This window comes from Natator depressus, chromosome 4 (genome assembly GCF_965152275.1).
Source record: "Natator depressus isolate rNatDep1 chromosome 4, rNatDep2.hap1, whole genome shotgun sequence".
NCBI classification, from domain to species: domain Eukaryota; kingdom Metazoa; phylum Chordata; order Testudines; family Cheloniidae; genus Natator; species Natator depressus.
The window spans coordinates 51,039,666-51,060,054 of record NC_134237.1 but is presented as its reverse complement, the minus strand read 5'-3'; the positions used below and the strand labels follow the sequence as shown (position 1 = coordinate 51,060,054).

The 20,389-nt window shown below is 39.8% G+C and overlaps 1 protein-coding gene across 2 annotated transcripts in view; it reads right to left on the bottom strand.

The window, feature by feature from the left end:
* Nucleotides 1–20,389, bottom strand: part of NAA15 (N-alpha-acetyltransferase 15, NatA auxiliary subunit) — a 63,895-nt gene that overhangs the window by 25,542 nt on the left and 17,964 nt on the right. For both annotated transcript variants that reach the window (XM_074950872.1, XM_074950871.1), the window contains exons 2-14: nt 16,895–16,979; nt 15,211–15,315; nt 14,254–14,411; nt 12,343–12,477; nt 12,002–12,155; nt 10,599–10,718; nt 9,740–9,835; nt 9,494–9,600; nt 8,931–9,003; nt 4,514–4,683; nt 3,599–3,751; nt 2,386–2,514; nt 1,178–1,391 (exon numbers count right to left, since the gene is read on the bottom strand). In XM_074950872.1, the coding sequence (XP_074806973.1) occupies nt 1,178–1,391; nt 2,386–2,514; nt 3,599–3,751; nt 4,514–4,683; nt 8,931–9,003; nt 9,494–9,600; nt 9,740–9,835; nt 10,599–10,718; nt 12,002–12,155; nt 12,343–12,477; nt 14,254–14,411; nt 15,211–15,315; nt 16,895–16,979 (1,699 nt within the window). The remainder of the gene's footprint in view (nt 1–1,177; nt 1,392–2,385; nt 2,515–3,598; nt 3,752–4,513; nt 4,684–8,930; nt 9,004–9,493; nt 9,601–9,739; nt 9,836–10,598; nt 10,719–12,001; nt 12,156–12,342; nt 12,478–14,253; nt 14,412–15,210; nt 15,316–16,894; nt 16,980–20,389) is intronic.

Here is a 20,389-nt window from a genome sequence, read left to right as displayed (position 1 = left end):
ACTTAACTTGTTAAGATAGGTGTCAGTTACATTTTATTTTGTATTTCTTTGTAACCAATTCTGACTTTTATGCCTCATTACTTGCAATCACTTAAAATCTCTCTTTCTGTAATTACTAAACTTGTTTTATTGTTTTATCTAAACCAGTGTGTGTTTGGACTGAAGTATTTCAGAAACTTCATTTGAGATAACAAGATTTGTGCATATAAATTTCTATTAATGAAACGATGGACTTTACACCAAACTTGTATTGTCCAGGAAGGTGCTGGGCAGTACAAGACGCACAGTTCTGGGGGAAAGTCTGGGACCGGGAGTTTGCTGGTGTTGCCCTGAGTGTAATTAATGCGTGGCTGTAGCACTCATATAGTATAGCTGGAAGCGATTTACATTCTGGAAGCAGTGTGTGAGCTGACCACGAGTGGTTGCTGTCACAGCTACACAGTGTAAAAGGCACCGGAGAATTGCGGGGTCACAGCTGTCCATCAGTCTAGATTGTACCCTGGGGAATGTCACAACAGCACAACTCAATTTTTCTACCTTTCGCAGGTCACCTTCAAATTGTGCTGAAACTTGTTGGAAGAACAGCTGCTTCAAATGCAACCCCTGAGATCTGCTTCATCGAGACAAGAGACCATGAATATGCAGTGTTTTCTTGATCAGTCTCAAATGAAATTTGAATGGTTTTCTTTGGAAATTATAAAAGGGTTTGAAAAAGTGTTTTAGAATTACCCCATGAAAATCCTACTTGGATTTTAACTTTAAATCTGTATTGTATAAACAGAATGCGTAGAAGTAATAACACCACTTTTCATCTGTAGATCTGAAAGCACTTGAACAGAGGAGGTCAGTATCATTATCCCATTTTTACAGATGGGGAAACTGTGGCACAGAGAGTTAAAGTGACTTGTCCAATGTCACCAAGCAGGCTAGTGACAGAATAGAACCCAGATCTCTTGAGTCTCAGTCCAGCTCTCTACCCACTGGGCTACACTGCCTCTATTTTTAATAGAAAGTTAGCATTCACTTGTTACAAGTCAATTCCTGGCTTGCAACTTTTACCACTGAATTAGGAGCTCCAGTCTAACTATCAATGTCAAACATACAAGTATCTACATCTACAGAATATACCCCAAATACATAAACTGCACACAAAATAAATCCAGGAAATTTCTTATACCTGTATCAGCCTCGTGTTCTTTATTCTCATCTGTTAGAGGATTATCATGAAGCTTCAAATATATCTCTATGGCAATTCGTGCAGCCTTGAAGTAAAATGGATGTTGCCGAAGTACGTCTTCTAGTTTTAACAAGTCCACATAAGATCTAAGTGTAATCTTTCTCATACAGTAAGTGTGGAAGTCAAACTGGTCATCTGTAATTTCTACAAAATGCTAACAGAAAACAGCAAGTTTTAGCAAGTGTTAGAGAACCAAACAAACCTGAAATTCAAATACATATTTTCTTAGACGCAGCTATGGAAAAAAATTGCAACTGAAGAAAAACCGGCCAACTGATAATGGATCAGTGCCTTACATACTCAACTAGTGAGTGTCATTCAAGTTTTGGTACTTGGACTTAAGAAAAATGTATGAAGTTATGGGTGAAGTTACAAAATGACGTTTTTCTCCTAAAAGCTGACAAAAATAATTCCACGAACTGCCTAATACCCAACGTCAAAAAAGGAACTACTCCAGGACCAATGTAGAGTATAACAAGTCAGGACCAAAAAGCACAAGTTTAATTCTTTCAGACACTACTACAGTGAATAGAGGAGAGGAGTGTGCTGGAAAACAAACAAACTTGTAAAAGAATATTTATTTTGTGAGAAAGAATTTAACATGAACTATAAATTTTAAAGAAAAAAGCCATGGAAGACTTTGTGGAATGGTCCAGCCTTAAGCACACAAGTTGAGTAGTTGCAGAGTACCAAACAAAGTTTTGACTTGTGGCACAATTTTTCTCCTCCAGCAATTAAACCAGAGACAAATCATTCTGAGCTTCTGGCTGCTTTCTGGCATTTTAGGACTAAAAAAGTCATTACAATGGCCTTGTTTGTCAAGACCCATGCAGATTAAGTTCCAATCCTGCAAGCATTTAGGCACATGTTTAACTTTACTCATACGAGTACTTTCATTGAACACAATGGGACTTCTCATATGAGTAAGATTAAACACGTGTGTTTGCAGGATTAGAGCTTTATTTAATACAGTTACAATTAGACATGGGTATAGGCTGCTGTTTCACACTTGGAAGGCCACAGCATGCCACAGGAAATTACAAGGTTTCTAAGGGCCAGACTAGAGATATTAATGTTTATATGAAAACATGCAATGACAGTAAAGCAAAACTGGAAATTTTAACAGATTAAATTACTTAGATACATACTCTCTCGATTTCATGGCATTTCTTAAGTGCTTCTCCAAATTTATTCATTGCCTTGTAAGCTTGGGCACATTCTGTCTGGAACCACATGCACTGCATTTCATTCAAGTTCTCTACTGCTGAGGTTCCTTCCTAAAAGCAAAACAGAAATATTAGAAATAATCCAAAAACATTTCTCTGCTCAGGCACACCTCAGTTTTCTCCTCCCTCCTGCCTCCCCTGAAGGAAGAGAGGAACAGAGCAATGGAGGCAATAACTAACGGCAGCTTGTGGCCTCAGTGCCTCTGTAAACAATGAGAGAGCAATCATTTTGAAAGGGAGCAAGCTGATGAAAGACTATGCCAGCCTCTGCTGAAAAATAAACTTTCAGTTATGAAGAACACTGGCAAAAAGTGACCGTCAATTCTCAAAAATTCTTCACATGTAGCCCATGATCAAGATTTCAGTGCATTTTAGCCTCTAATTTATAAAACAAAAACAGAGCACCTATCCAAGGCTAAAGATGCCCCTTTCAAGATGCCCCTGCCATAAACAAGAAGAAATAAAATTAAACAACCTGCAGAACACAAAACTGTCCTCCCCACAACTCCGATTACTCTCAAAAGTCCACCTCCCCAGCAGCCCAACAAATAAGATGCACCTTGGAGTATGCCTTGGAAATCGTTACACTCAGGATATTTCAGACATATGGGATGGGGATAGCCTGTTCCAGAGATAAGGGACCTCAAAGAATACTATTACCAACTATATGGAACTTCTATGAGGAAAGTTTAAATAGTCTCTGTTATTGAGATCATTTGGAACAAAAAAGGATTTGACAAAGGATTCTAAATTTCGTAAGGGAATTTTAAGAATTAATTTAAAATCTAAATTGATTTATCTGTAAGTCCGCAGAAACTTCTGTACTCAGAGTAAAGTGCTGTACTTTTGGGGAGGATGTACTGCATTTTTCATATGTAACAAAGAAGTTGAATCCTTGTAAGTGCAAAACTCAGCTTAACCTTAACTATGGAGCCATTATCACCATGTAAATGAAATTTAGCTACAAACTGCTACAAGTGAAGCGAGCAACCTTCATAACTCAGCCAGAACAGGGAAAGAAAGCTCATTACTGACCAAAATAGAGGCTCAGAAGGACAGCTAAAATATGCAACGTACTTTACACTTGATTATGTCTACATTTTATTCATCAAAAACTATAGTAACTGGAACAAACCCTTGTAAACTTAGAACACATTTCTTCTGCCTCTTTAATCAAGTTGGCTTTCAACATATATTTTGCACATTTGGAGTTGATAAATCTGTCTGCTGTGTCCAAAGCCTGGGCTTCATCCATCCACCTCGCAGCTTCTTTAATGTTTCCAGCATGCTTAAAAAGAAAAATTCAAATCAAGTAAGCAAGGAAATTATAAAATGCATACATTTTAGCCTTATCCACCCACTCTTCATTAACAAATTAAATATTATAAAATAGGGTTAATTTAAATAAGGTACCAAAAACTTTATGAAACAGTCTTCTTACAACAGACAAAACCATACCTCACAACAAAAAAGCGGCGATACAACTGCATCTCAATATTATAGTTTCCCTCCTTTGACACTACTGTCTCCACACAGACCTTGTTAATCCATATTTTGCTAATTCACAAGCCTAAGACCTCTTAATAAAACCAGGCCTCACTACAGCACTTTCTGAGTTGTTACAGAGAATTGGGGTCAGATTAGGGTGTTTTTAGGACATGATTATTTAAAAAATAATTAATAAGTTTACTAGTTTATTATGATTTAGCAAAGTAAACTAAAATGACAATAACTGTCAATCAACAAAGTACATTTGGTGATAACACTTCCTTTTTAATTGTTTTTTTACTAATAATTAGTAATGATTACTAATTTGCAATAAACTAATTGATGTATATTTAGGGAGGTTCTACTATATGGAATTTTAAGAACTCATGGAAACATTTCTATGGGTCTTAGGTTTTGTAAAAGTCTGCTCATACAAAACCCAACTCCTCAAACAATATTAGTGCTGAACCACTACATGGAAGTACAGTCATGATTAAAGGTTTCACTGCAAAATAAAAGAGAAGTCATATCTGATAATTAAGAACAAATCAATCAAGATTACCTTATAGATTTTAGCCTTCACAAGGAAGAGTTCTATCAAGGTGGGAGTACTTTCTATAGCAGCATTTATGTATTCCAGAGCTATGGATGGCTGCCCAATTTTGTCATAATGTTGTGCTAAGTAGTACTGGACCCACAGTAAAGTGGTTGGAGGTTCTTCTTTACCGTCATCTATGGGGGGAAAAGATGTCATATATTCCATTTAACCAGCATATAGCACAAGGAATATCCTATTGATGTAGTGTACAGAATTCATTGTTTATCTCTATATCTAACTCTCAACCCACTGATAAATCAAAAGTAGGAAACATGTCTACTTTATCTGGAGAGTAATCTTAGCACTTTCCAGTAAATTACTGTTTTAGGTCAAAGATCTAGTATGCCAATTGCAAATGTTAGCAACTTAAATATATCATTGTGTTCGGCATTTACATCAGTATATTTTCAATACACCAATTTAAAGCACTTTAAATATTTAACTAGCTCAGACTAAGTGGCACCAATCTATTCTGGTCTCATTATAAATATCTTTAAAAAGCTTTGGACATAGCTAGCGTTGGATTAAACCCACCGTGAATAGATAAATGTATTCTAATTTTTTCCAAAGTAACCCTAAATCATAAGATATCTCCTTTGTGTGCAACACAAACCATGACTCTGAAAGGACTTGATTCTGCAACACGCTGAGCCCCTGATCCAGCAAAGCACTTAAGCACCAGTCAGTAGAGACTACTCAAGGCCTAAAGTTAAGTTCACTCTGAATTGGGAATGGAGTGCTCAGTACCAGAACAAGCCCAAAGGCTTTAATTCTTCAGTACAGTAACGCCTCACTTAACATTGTAGTTATGTTCCTGAAAAATGCAACTTTAAGCGAAACAATGTTAAGCGAATCCAATTTCCCCATAAGAATTAATGTACATCGCGGGGGTGGGGGGGTTTGAGTTAGATTCCAGGGAATTTTTTTTTGCCAGACATAATACTTTGTGTATACATATATATAAAAATACACACACACACACACACGATAAGTTTTAAACAAACAATTTAATACCGTACACAGCAATGATGATTGTGAAGGTTGGTTGAAGTGGTGGAGTCAGAGGGTGGGATATTTCCCAGGGAATGCCTTACTGCTAAATGATGAACTAGCACTTGGCTGAGCCCTCAAGGGTTAGCACATTGTTGTTAATGTAGCCTCACACTCTACAAGGTAGCAGTAATGGAGGGAGGAGACACAGCATGGCAGAGAGAGAGAGAGAGACACACAGACACACACACCCTGTGTGAGAGAGACAAGCATTGCCCCTTTAAGTATGCTGACCCCACTCTAAGTACACTGCCTTAAAAAAAAAAAAAAAAAAAAAAAAGAGTACTTGTGGCACCTTAGAGACTAACAAATTTATTTGAGCATAAGCTTTCGTGAGCTACAGCTCACTTCATCGGATGCATTCAGTGGAAAATACAGTGGGGAGATTTATATACATAGAGAACATGAAACAATGGGTGTTTCCATACACACTGTAACCAGAGTGATCACTTAAGGTGAGCTATTACCAGCATGAGAGCGGGGGGGGGGGGGGGGACGGGGACGGGGGGGGGACACGACACACACACAACCTTTTGTAGCAATAACCAAGGTGGGCCATTTCCAGCAGTTGACAAGAATGTCTGAGGAAACGGGGGGGTTCGGGGGTGTCCTCCAGGATAGGTTGTAGATCCCTGATGATGCGTTGGAGAGGTTTTAGTTGGGGGCTGAAGGTGATGGCTAGTGGCATCAAAAACCAGTCGGAGAACACTTCAGTCTCTCTGGTCACTCAGTTTCTGACCTAAAAGTGGCAATACTTCAGCAAAAAAACTTCAGACTCCAACGAGAGACTGCTGAATTGGAATTAAATAATTAGGCTTGAACAGAGACTGGGAGTGGATGGGTCATTACACAAAGTAAAACTATTTCCCCATGCTTATTCCCCCCCCCACCCCACTGTTCCTCAGACGTTCTTGTCAACTGCCGGAAATGGCCCACCTTGATTATCACTACAAAAGGTTCCCCCCCCCCACCCGCTCTCCTGCTGGTAACAGCTCATCTTAAGTGATCACTCTGGTTACAGTGTGTATGGTAACACCCATTGTTTCATGTTCTCTATGTATATAAATCTCCCCACTGTATTTTCCACTGAATGCATCCGATGAAGGGAGCTGTAGCTCACAAAAGCTTATGCTCAAATAAATTTGTTAGTCTCTAAGGTGCCACAAGTACTCCTTTTCTTTTTGCGACTACAGACTAACACTACTGCTACTCTGAAACCTGCCTTTTTAAGTAGATCAGAAAGTTGAGACAGCAGCTGCTGCCAGCAAGCTCCCTTAGTCCTGAGCCCTGTCGTGTCCCCCCTGCTCTGTGGAGATGGAGGGCAGGAGTGGGGAGCAGGAGGGGGACACCCTGACATTAGCACCCCTCTTCCCCCCTGCACCCTCTGCACAGCAAACAGAAGGCTCCCAGGAGCAGCTCCAAGGCAGAAGGCAGGAGCAGCACATGGCAGTGCGGGGAGGGGCAGCTGAACTGCTGGCAATTGATAGCCTGCTGTGAAGCTGTCGCACAGGGACCTTAGGGGAACAGGGAGCTGATCGGAGGGCTGCCGGTACACCCTGGTTCCAAGCCCTCACCAGCTAGCTCCAACGGGTTACTCTTTCTGCAAGCAGTGGACAAAGCAGGCGGCTGCCAAACGACGTTATAAGGGAGCATTGCACAACTTTAAACGAGCATGTTCTCTAATCGTTCAGCAACATAACAAGGAAACAATGTTAACCTGGACAACGTTAAGTGAGGAGTTACTGTACCTGTAACTAAGGCTGCGTGTCTGTCAGGGTCACGGATTTCATGACTTTCTGTGACCGCTGTGACTTTTGCGGCGGCTGTTGCGGCTGGCTCAGGGGGCTGGGGTGGAGGGCGGTGCTTACCTTGGGATGGGACTCCCCGGAAGCGGCTGGCATGTCCCTGCAGCTGCTAGGCAGAGGGTGAGGGGGCTCTGCGTGCTGCCCCTGCTTGCAGGCACCGCTCCTGCAGCTCCCACTGACAGCGGTTCCTGGCCAAGGGGAGCTACAGAGCCAGAGTTTGTGGCAGGGGCAGCATGCGGCATCCCCCAGGCCTTCCCTCCCCTGAGGAGCTGCAGGAACATGCCATCTGCTTCTGGGGAATTGTGCGGAGCCAGGTAGGGAGCCTGCCAGCCCCTCCAACCTCTTCTCGCCCCCTGCACCCTCCCCCAGCAACAACAGGGATCCCAGGCCACCCATCCCCACCCCAGCGGGGGGTCCCAGGCTGTGTGCCACCACCTGCCCACCCCCACCAGCACGGGTCCTGGCTGTGCACTGTCACCTGCTCCCCCTAGCACCTGTGGGGGTCCCGGCCCATGCGCCGCTGACCGCTCCCCTACCGAGCGCCCGCAGGCCCCTGGGCCCAAGTTTTAGTTCGGGGTATATCGTACAAGTCATGGACAGGTCACAGGCTGTGAATTTTTGTTTACTGCCTATGACCTGTTCATGACTTTTACTAAAAATACCCATGACTAAAACATAGCCTTACATATGACATGATTTACCCCACAATCATATTTTTACTTTTAATACTTTCTCTCCTATGAAAATTAAACAGATTGAGTTTTGTTCAGCCATGTCCACACAAATGTGCCCCAATTTAAAGTTTTTTTAAAAAAACAATACAAGTTTATGTTTAAATTTTGAATTCAGTTTGAAAGATTGGCTTATTTCAGTTTAGCTTAATATTGTAAAAAAACCAAGCCAAAATAAAGTAAGCCATTCTCTTAGCCAAAGAGCATCTCCACACTACTTGCACTGGTTTGAAAAACAAATCTTTTGTTAACTGGTGCAAGTTTACATGTAGACAATGTTTTCACATTCAAGGAAGGATGAATTTTTAATTAACTGCCCAAAGAAGGTCTTTACAAGATTGTGAAACAGTCATCGTTTCTTGGAAAAAGGCAGACTGGCCAAGATATCTAAATATGGGAATTTTAGATTTCAAGTTCTTCTCTGTAAATAGAAAGTTTTATTGTAACATGAACAATATATATACTAAATACTATCAATACAGTTACAACAGAATCCATTTTTATTTCACATGGCTGCCATAATTATAATTCTTTCCTCATCACATTTAAGGGTGTCCCATCGTATGATATCTTGAAGTGAGTGCGGACAGCTGCCTAGGCTAAAACAGCATACATTCTGAGTACAGATTGAGAACATACTATGGTACTCAAATTGTAAGGAGGGCTACAGCTCACTTTTCCACTTTCAAAAGTTTGTAGGGTTTTTTTTCTATTCCTTCACCCCTGCCTGAATTGTTACACATAACATATGATGGGCACAGTGTTTTCATAAAGTATTAAATCATTGTTACTCACCATTGGGATTAAATAACCTGCAGCTTTTTAGAGAAGTTTCATAACCTACCACCAACTCTTCTATAATTACCACCTCCACATGCAAAGACAAGACAAGAAATATTAGTGATCCAGGTGTTATTTCACTTTAACATGAATGTCCTTGGTGTTATCCACACGGACGATAAGTGATCTACTATTGCAATATACTAAGTCCTAGTACAGAGGGGAATGTGCTCAATTCCCATCTCCCCTGTTGGCATATAGAGAGAAATCCTCACAATTTTGTGTACACATACACTTAATTGATTTCTGTTAAGTAGTTCATGGTTTGGTACAACAACTGACTTGGAAAAGAGCTATGTAAATTTGCACAATAGGAAATGTAGAACTGGATTTTTGCTTTTGTGACCTAGAATAATGAGAAAAATCAAGTCAGTGACAGTAACAGAGTAGTGTCAGCTGGGAGATCCCAGTCTAAGCACTGAAATTCCAGGCCAAAGTAGGCTCCAACTTAATATAAAGTTGCTTTTATTCCTTTAGTGTATAAAAATAAACCCAAATTGTTGGAAAGATTCATTTACCTTTTCTTTATCTTTGTACAATGATCTCAAAGTATTAAAAACAGGTGGACAGCCTTTGCTGAAATTCATCCTTAGAAACTTGTCCAAACATTCCTTAAACTTTTCACCTTTGGGGGAAAAAGATCTGTTGATTTTGTTTTTACCAAATATTACTTTGCGATTTTAACTTTTTATATTGTTAAATAGGAAGTTTTAGCAAAAAAAAAAGTGAAATTATTTTTATTTGCTTGCCAAAAATGCACATACCAGATAAAAAGTTTAGTGGCAGTCTTCTTGGAACTAGTCCCCTTGGGTACTTAGTCCAGGCCTCTTCATAGATTTTCAGCCTCTCAAGCATATTGGCTACAACAAAACAAAATTTGGAATTACTAAAAAGAATCTTTTCTGGTAATTAAATTACACCCTCCCCAGAATGCATAGTAAGTAGTAGCTGTATACTTTAAGTAACATAGTTAATTTGCAATGTAGTCCATTTTGAAAGGTCATTAAAAAGTAGTTTCAGGTACAACGGTTATGAGTCCCCCTGCAAGTTTGTTGATTGCATTTTCCCCTTTTAAAAAAAGGTTTCTATCCTCCATTGCTGGGTGAATGACCCACACAGAGGAAAACCAACTATACAGATGGAGCAATTAAACTGATTGTATTTGAAGTGCTGTCAAAGGCACAAAGTAAATAAACAGAAAGAAATCATACTTCTGCCTGAAAATTATATTGACTGTAAACACAAGATTACCATAAATGAGATCAGAGAAAAAAATTTAATTGATAGTGTCCCTTCTAAAAAAAAGGACTTTGCGTTCTATTTCTACCATTCATACAAACAGAAGGACTACAGCTCTTACAATCTGCCATTTTTTATTTATCTATCTTTTACCCGATGAAGACAAACAGGACATCAGGACAAAAAGTCATGCAAGTTTTTCAAGATGTTAGTAACAAAAACATAATAAATCCCTACTACATATCAAAAACTAGACTAGAAGTTGTCAAATATATGTGTCCCTTTAAGAACGTACTTAATGCATGTTTTCAATGCATAAGTAAATGACAACTGAGCAAAAACAGATTCTTGATACTCTATTATTACAAGCTGTAAAATCATTACCTGGTTTAAGTGCCTTTTCTAAGCCTTTGTAGTAAGCCCAGTTTTCAGGATTCCTTTCTTGCAATCCTCTATACACCTCAGCTGCTTCTTCCAGCCTGCAGAGTTGTAACAGAAGTTCTCCTGTTTAAAATTCATAAAGTTATACACTGAGTGTGAGGAAGAATGCAACAGCTAAACATCTGTAGTGCTAATTTGATGGTTAGACATTCCTCAATTCTTTGTTAATCTACGTTTCCTAGACATGAATATCAATGGTATGACTGACAAGAACTTCAATTTTGAGGTTTAACAAGTTTTCATGTTCATAGCCAACAACTGATTAAGCTTTTTAGTTGAAGATTTATATAGGTAGAAGGAGTCACTTCATTAAGAGTGAGGAAGAAAAATTAGATGTATCTTGATTAAAATTTTTGAAGAACTAAGTACAGTTCTACTATGGAAAGTAATTAAAAATGGTACGTGGTATTCCATGTTTATAGTTTCTTGACGTCCAAATCAAATATGCTCAGTTTGCAAGTAAAAGGAAAAGTTTACAAAGTGTGAGTGTGAAAAACCATCTTTTCAGATTTGTACATCAGCTATTTGTCTAACTTGTGAGTTGTACTGAGAGATTCTGCAGGCAATTCTTCCCTCACTGATAGCTGGCAATGGGACGGCATAGTGATAACAAAGATAGAATTTGGACCAGCAGGTGTAACCAGCATTTCTGTTGATGCTACAGCCAGAACACAATCCATCTATTTCAGAGCTGCATTGACTTAGCAGTGCTAAAAAACAGTAGATGTAATTTTACACACACACACACACACACACACACTTTTAAAAGAAACTAGACATCACGTAACTGATGACACCTCCCCCTCACACACACACCCGTTCAAGTAAGCACACTTGACTGAATTCATCAGAGGTGATCTGGTAATGAAGAAGGAATCATGTTTAGATGAAAGTCTCAATAACTTAGTGAAATTTTGCTCTACAGAAAGGAAGAAAAGAGCAAAGTCTTACCCCTCTCCTCTATTCCAGCAACTTTCACAGCACAAGCTAGTGTTTACTACAGAAATGTTAACTTGGGCTATGGGTCTTCACATAGTAGCCACCTTAGATAATCTTAAACCATGGAGAGACACCTCTGGCCCACCCACCAGCATGACAGGACCAGGAAGTAGTATCTCACCAGAAGAGAACCAAATTCTGCCAAGAACATTAGAAAGTCCAGTGAAAGCAGTAGACCCAATGCTAACTCTTGTAGACCTAAACTGGCCTGTCTGGTATACTTCATAATTCAGTCATATAAAAATAGCTCGTTTCTCAAACAGCATATACAGGAACCACACACAAGATTCCATAATGCAGATATGTATAAGCACAAAGAGTGACAGCATCCTGAAGAGGCAAAATACCTTTAGTTTCTTCAACAGCCAGTTTATCACAGATCTGCTTTTCATAGGTACCAAGGTGTTCCAAAGCTTCTTTGTAGAGTCCTGCTTCTCGGAGGACTTGATTCTGATACAACAGCAGCTCACTGTACTCATAGTCCACTTTATCAGGAGACGTCTGAATGTAAACAAGGCAGATGAGTGTTCACCCTTGTAGCGTATACTTAAACTTAAGGTAAACTGAATTCATTTGGTTTTAAAAATCTAAATGTTATTAAATTGTTTGTGTGTTTGAAAGACAATTACTTTTTTTGGCTCACAACTAATCAAAACATGAAGAATTCCATGTTTTCTTTTTTTTATACCTGTTGAGTCTTCCTAAATTCCTCTAAAATCTTTGCTGCCATTTCATAATCTTCCAGCAGATGATAAGCAATAGCATAACCAATCCACGAGGCTCGCTGTGCAGGTCGGAGCTGAAGTAACTGGTACCTGGTTTCCTGTAAGACAGTTATAACTACTAATTTTCCTGTTCTCATGGACTCTAAAGTTCTCCATAAAATACTGTAGCTTTAACATTTCAATATATTTTAGTAAGACTACTTGACACAGTACAAAGGAAAAAATAGCAATTGTGCCAAATTAAAAAGCTTGAACTTTGATAAAGTGAAAAAAGATAACATTTAACTAAAACAGTACTAAAGAGGTCCTATTTCCAACTAAGCTGTCCTCATGAGCCAGGCTAACATTAATGTAGGTATCAAGGCATGTTCTTCTCTATCCTAAAACTACTAAATAAAAAGCATCATTCAGGATGTTTCAGTTTGGGACCTAGGGAAAGTTCTTGTTGTAATGACACTTCAGATTTATCAAGGAGCCTTTATGTATTCAATCATAGATTCTACCCAACCCAACATAAAAGTGCTTGCATGAAGAATGGCTAGTGTAAATGGCATCCATCTTTATGGCGATTACAGTTGCATCTGCAAATGGCCTTTAATTAGTTTCTGAACCTAGCTGTATGACTCTTCAGGGAGTCATGAATTTTTTTGACTCAGATTTCTGGAACAGCAAGTAATGTAAAAATATTTTTAAAAAGTCACTATACACATAGAAGGTAACAAGCATGAGCAATAAACAGAAAGGGATCATGAAGGACAGCTAAGAGTAATAATAAACAGTAATGCATAAAACTGGGAGGAGCTGCATTATGTCCACTCTTAATTAACCTTTATATTAAATGAACTAGCAGTAGAAAACTGCATGATGACATTCACAGATTCAAAATTGTGATGAGTTTTGAGCTTCAGTCAAGACAGATTAAATACAAAGGGACTTGGAGAAATCAGAAACATGAACAGCATATGAGATTCAACTTGAAACATATGAGCACATATGTTTGCTGGAAAATATTCCACCTTCAACACACATGGGGAGATAAAAAACTAGTAATTCTTAATTACAGCAAATCAGACATGAGTTTGCAATGCAACAGGACAGCAAAAAAGGGCAATTCAATTTGGGGATGCATTTGCAGAGATGTGAGAGCAGTGGTTGTAGTCCTTGTCCACAGAAACAAAACACCATAGTGCGACTGTACCTAGAATAGCATGTTCAGTTCTAAGCAACATTTTACCAGAAAACTATTGACAAACTGACATGAATTCAGAAAAGAGCAACACATTTAGTCAGGGGCTGAAGAAACTGGCTTAAAAGGAAAATAGAAGGTTGAAAACTAAAATATGTTCAGTTTGGCTACAGGATAATCAACAGGAGAAACATGGTAACAGTCTATGAACAATTGAAAATCTAAAACCAAGGAATGAGAGGAATAGATAGAGGCTTATAGGGGGAATAACAGGGATGAATATATGGGAGAAAGTTATGAAAGGAAAACACTTTGGTTGAATACCAGGACAGTTTTCCTGATAGTAAACTTTGTTAGGCAGCAGAACAGTCTCCAAAAGAAAGTGGTAAAAGCCCTATCAACACCTGGGACACTTGTAGACTAGACAACACTCAAAGTGTCCACCAGTGAACAATTCTGCTTTAATAGAAAGATAACCTAGCAAATTATATTCTTTATATGAAAGTTTTTAAAAAGTAGTCTTCTGCATATCTGAGTATGAATGTCTAAGTGTTAAGCATATAAGCGTTTAATGTTTTGATTCCTATGGTCTTTAACCCGAGGAAACTGTATGCAAGTTACTAATTATTGCACTAACCCTTTGCTCTGTTTCCCTGGAAATCAACAACAACATAAATACTCTACTTACCCTGTAACCCTCAAGATCCCTCATTTGAATCTGTAGCAGAGAGAGATCTCTCAAGATTTGAAGATTGTCTTTATCCCATTTCAGTGCATTTCTGTAACATTTGATAGCTTCATCATACTTCTTGTCTGACCTCTGGAGAAGACCATAGACATGCCAGCCTGGAAAACTTTGTTAAGGGTACTACTGCATTTGAGGGTGAAGAAAATCAATCCAGAAAGGCAGAAAGAGCGTGTCTACTAGGTAAAATAAATAAAATAATAATTAATAAATAAATTATCAATCCAGCTTTGTAACAGACAGTAACACCACTAGAACGTTCAAACTGATGATATAAAGCTTTTCACCAATTGATATTACAGGAACACGGTGGGGGGTGGAAAGGAGAGAGATGGACGGACATTATCGCAATTCATTTTCCTACTGTTTGACAGGACTATCAACTTGTATTACCTGCATTTTTTAACTTGCCTAATACAGGCCCCAATTCAGGGACACACTTAAGTATGTATTTAAGCTTCAAGTATGTCACTAGTCCCACTGACATCAATAGGATAATCGTGTACTTAAAGTTAGGCACATGCTCAAGTACATTCTTAAATCAGGGCCATAGCAAGCAATTCTGAAGGAAAAAGTTTACACTTCCAAATACAATGGAAAAGAACAGCATGATTTTGATTCAACAACTATAATTCTTCTCACAAAAGCAAGAATGTGTATTTAATTGCTTGTGCTTTGAAGGATAGCTTTGTGACAAAATTTAGGTATGAAATTGTTCAAGAAAAGTTTAAACAAAATGTACTTGTATACGTATATGCATGTTAAAAGTACCAGTTGTACACTTTCAATTTTGGAACAGTGATAGATGTTAGCTCTTGTTCACATTCTATAAAATAATCAGTTACTCTAACAACAGCCTTCTCTGCATTCACAAATGGAAGGTATATTCAAAAAGGATACAGACATGACTCTTTAAATCATTCCGTAAGCCTCTACGCACTAGTTCATATGCTTCCTCTTTCTTCCCTAGACAGTTCAGCGTTAGTCCTTTCATTGCCAGAGTTTCTAAAAAACATTAGGATTCAATTGATACCAATCTATTATTTTATTAAACACAAGAGACATTACATAAATCAGGGGTGGGGAACCTTTTTTCTATCAGGGGACACTGACCCACAGAAAAAAAATCAGTTGCGGGCCACACAGCCCCGCGGGGTGGTGCGGAGACTCGGGGCTTCCTCTAGGCTCCCAGGTGGGACCAGAAAAGGGGGTTCAGGGTGTGGGAAGGGGCTCCGGGCTGGGGTGTGGGAGGGAGGATGGGCTCCAGCTGAGCGTGTGGGCTCTGGGATGGGGGTGGGCTCTGGGGTGCAGGAGGGGGCTCAGGGCTGGGGTGCGGGAGGAGGTTCGGGGTGTGGGCTTTGGAATGGAGTTTGGGTGTGAGACGGGCTCAGGGCTGAGGGTTTATCTAGTAAATGCTCTCTGCCTACCCTGGCTCCGCGCTGCTCCCCAAAGGGGCTGCTATATCCGTCCCATCGGCGTATATATATGGTGTATGCTGCCCGCGTCTGCAGGCACCGTCCCCACAGCTCCATTGGCCATGGTTCCTGGCCAAGGAGAGCTGCGGAGCTAGTACTGGGGGAAGCGCACAGAGCTTCCCTTATCTCCCCTGCTTCTAGGGGCTACAGGGACATGTCGGTCGCTTCTGGGAGCCGACCGGACTTTTAACGTCCGGGGGGAGAGGAGGCTTCCAGCCCACAGTGCGGTGACTTGCCACGGGCTGGATGAAATGAAGCAGAGACCCAAATTTGGCCCGTAGGTTCCCCACCCCTGATATAAACTAATAACTTAATGCATATAAATATTCATACATAAGACTTTAGACTCAGGAAAGTTAGTAGCACAAAGATTCCAATTATTCTATTTTCAGGTCCAAAAGATTACACTTATAGCTTATTCAGTTAGCAGATGAGGCTCAAACAATCAGTTAAAAAAAGGAACCAGTATCCTACTTTAAAGCACGTCGGTTTTCCCTGTATACAGTGGTAGGCAGACATAGTCTCTCTCTACTGGAAAGGAGTGCCATGTCTGTTTAAATAGTCCATTCTTTGACAGAAAAGGGAGTCATTTAAAGTGGATTCCAGAAAAGGACAGTCATGCCAGTTTAACAGGTAAAAAGGAAATTCCTTTGAGTACTTGAAAGAGGTTCAACCGAAAGAGTGAAGAAGAAGAAGAAAAAAAAGTTAGGTGGCAAAAAACCCTTTTTTCTCTTCCAAACTGTGTCCCCCTCACTGGAGGATGAAGATAATTCTAACCGCAATTTGTGTGTGTTGTTCGACCGAACCCCTTCCCCAAATACTGTACTGCTTGTTCAGATATGAGACAGAGAAAAAATAAAAAGATTAAGGACAGATATTAAAAATGTTACATCAGCAATAAAGTATCACATTATGATGCAGGGTTTCCAAAAGTTACACTTTGTACTTCATCAGTTTCCCCTTAAAATTACTTATCCAAAGGATGAACAAAAAGATGCTGAAAGACTTATGAAGTTTTATGGAAAATCTCTTAAAATATGTATTACTTGTCTTAAAGCATATAATAAGCAGGCTATGGTAGTTTTAAAATATGCCATCTGAAGCCTCACCTCCATGTTCTGCAAACTTTGGGTTAGAAAGGATCTGTTTACAAAACTTCAGCCCATTTCTGTACTGTTTATGTTCATAACACCTCTGTAGAAGAACAACAAAGTCAGTAATTTAATTCACAAATGTTATGCAATGTTAAAACAAAAAGCTAAAGCACTATAATTTCAGATATTGAAATGTCTGCGTGGACAGTTTTGGACTTCAAAAAAAATGGGCTATGTCCATTAACATACCATTGTAATGTTAAGAATATCAGTCATTTGTACCAACATATTGGATATTATTGCTTTAAGCAATAAAGAAAAGGAGTACTTGTGGCACCTTAGAGATGAAGTGAGCTGTAGCTCACGAAAGCTTATGCTCAAATAAATTGGTTAGTCTCTAAGGTGCCACAAGTACTCCTTTTCTTTTTGCGAATACAGACTAACACGGCTGCTACTCTGAAACCTGTCATTAAGCAATATAGTTTTTCTAGCGGTAAAAGCTAGTATTTCATGTCCTTGTCAATTTATTAACCTCACAATAGGAATCAGTGGCACTTCATCAAAATTAAAAAACATCTTCATACTGTACCCACACTCAGGCTAAGTAGTTTATCTAAATACTTATCACAATGTAAGTGATTCATATTTGAAGATAATGTTCCTGTATAACAACTGATATTCGTTCAGACTCTACATTATGGAAGCCATATCAGACCTATTCAACTCCTTTAAAACAGATTACCTTTTTTATTAAAAAAAAACATGCCTTACAAGTGTTCAGTCAACTTTGGCATAATGCCTCTTCACAGGGGGATATAGCATAACACAAATATTCTAGATGGACAAATGGGGAGAAGGGCGGTTGTGATGGTTCTTGGGGTACCCAGAGCTGAGAGTCACCTTGTTACAGCGGGAGTGAGTCTTGCCTGTGGCAGCTCCGGGTTAGCTCCTTACCTCCTCCAGGCTATGCCAGCCCTCACTTCACCTTGCAGGTTAACAAGAGGTGCACCTCAGTTCCTGAGCCCCCTTGAAGCATTCCCATGTGATAACCAGCCCCTGACACTGGCAGCTCATAGAAATGACAGGTCTTCTGCTCCCACAGGAATAATGTAGCCCAGTTTACCAGTTTTACCTTAAATTACCACTCCTCTATAACACACAGCTCTTATGAACACTCATAATAAAAAAGATTTAAGTGAAAAAGAATAGAGGTTCCACTAAAAACAAGAAAGTGTGATGAAAACAGATGGTTACAATATAAAATAAATTCATACAATACAAACTAGGGCCTACAATTAAGTTACTTTCCTATCAAATAAAGTAGTTTTCTCCCCCCGACCCCAAAGTTCATTCTCTTGCAGATCTAATCTTTCATGAAATACACCCCCTTTCAACAAGTTTTCTCCTCAGTGAATGGATGCAGAGGGTCTTTCTCCACCCCCACATATACTGAATCAAGTTTTTTTGTCTTTATTCACAGGCAGGGCGAGCGCTTGTCTGTTACAATGCTCCTTCTTACCTCCAAGTGGTTTTGATTGTTTGCAGTTGTCTTTGGTAGTTTTCCAGTGACTATTCTTGGATGGGGTAAGGGTCGGCAATCAAACATGTCACATAATTGGCTACCCAGGGTGGGGTGACAACTCCCTCCCACATGAATGGGTCATCATCAAGACACATGGTTACCTGGGGACTAACTTTTACTCCAAGACCATAAGGGAATATTTTTCAATATAGTTATATTAATCCTTAAATATTATCCATACACATTTCTCATAGTCATTATGAGTACTGGTAAGTTACAAACTTGCAGTACAGACCTCACCCTTCATTGATAAATACCATAAAAGTGATGTATTAGGTCCAGTGAGTTTGTCAGGTCTGAGAGAGGAGTAGCCTGTGGAGAAAAGTGAACCCTTCTGCCAGTTGTCACCAATGAGCCTCTGTCACAGAAGTTATTAATGTGAAATGTAATCTTTATTGGCCACATAGGCAGAAAAGATTGGGAAAAGCAGCAAGGTTCAGATCTCTATAATCTCTCTGAAAGTAAAGAGTTTCTAAATTAGGTTGCCAAATGCCACTGCAGATGTCCAATGACATAAGGGATGAGCCTCTGGGTAAGCCACATGTTCACCCTCTCTGATCTTACAGGACAGAGATTAAAGCTTTTACTACTAAATTCAACCATTGTGCCTACCCTCCAGAAGTACCCACATGAAGTCATACATAAGCCACCTTGAAGAGCATCAAGGAAAGACTCAACTACCAACTCAGCAGGTGCAGAATGACAGTTTGATGTGCTTTTGATAGATTAAAGGTACACGAGTGGTGTTCACTCACTAAATTGGATCTCAGTGAGAAAAATATCCCAATGGTTAGAACTGCCTGTTGTGTCCTGCATAGTAACTGTGAGGTAAAGGGGAAAATCTGCACCCAGAGTGGAGGGCAGAAGTGGAGAGACCGTCTGGACAGGCAGACAAGTTTGGACAGGCAGACAAGTGGGCCATTAGAAGAGCTCAAGTACTGGGTGCTTAGAGAACCACTATGTATTCTGCACTATGTATTGTGAACTAATAAAGAACATTTTATTTGGAAAAAAAATTGAAATGTATTGGAGTAGTAAAAACCGTTCAGAAAAATAATGTGCAAAAAAATAGCAATGTAATTAAAATTGTGGCTACACATACACCAGCCATGGCTCTCATAGGTCAGCATAGGCGAAGCTGCGGTTTTCCTTGCTGTCCCTTGGCGTGGAATAGTAGGGGTAAATAGGTGGCCCGTGAGACCAGATGGAATGTTGGGGAAGGCAGGGAGCTGGTACCAGGCAATTCTCAGACAACTGCAAAGGGTGCGGAGTCCGGGATTGCTGGACCTGTATGTCAACCAGCGTCGGCTCTGTGGCATTTATGTTTGCTGCCTCAGAATCCCCATTATGTCTTGGTGCATTTCCCTCTCCTTTTCCTGCTGGGATTCCTGGGCCTGTCTCCTGTCCACTCTATCCCTCTTCTTGCTGTCTGCAATGTCAGCCCTCCACGCCCCTTGTTCATGGTCTGATGCAGCACTGGCTTGCAGGATCTTGCCAAACATGTCCTCTTCTTTCTCCTTCTCATCAAGTTAAGGTGTTCCGAGAGTGTAGCAGGGGCACCCATCAAGGCCAAAGTGGCAGCAGCTGTGATTAAAACAGAGAAGCGTATCACTGGATTTGCAGTCAGAATGGAAAAGGAAAAAGAAATTTCAGAACTCCCTTCCCTTATTCCAGGTTAAAAAAAACTTAATATGACATGCTTATTAACACTTTAGCTTTGGAGCGACTTTGCATAGCACTGACCTCCAGCCCCAGCCATGGTGAGTATGAGCCACCATGAAACGAGTGGGGGGGGGAAGTAAAGATTTATGATTGTCTGAATCAAAATTTTGGTCCTTATTCCATGGGTACAAGTATAGGGGAAATGGCACTGAATATTGGCACTATTTACCACAGGTGGTGGTGATTTTAGCTGACCTTTCACTCTT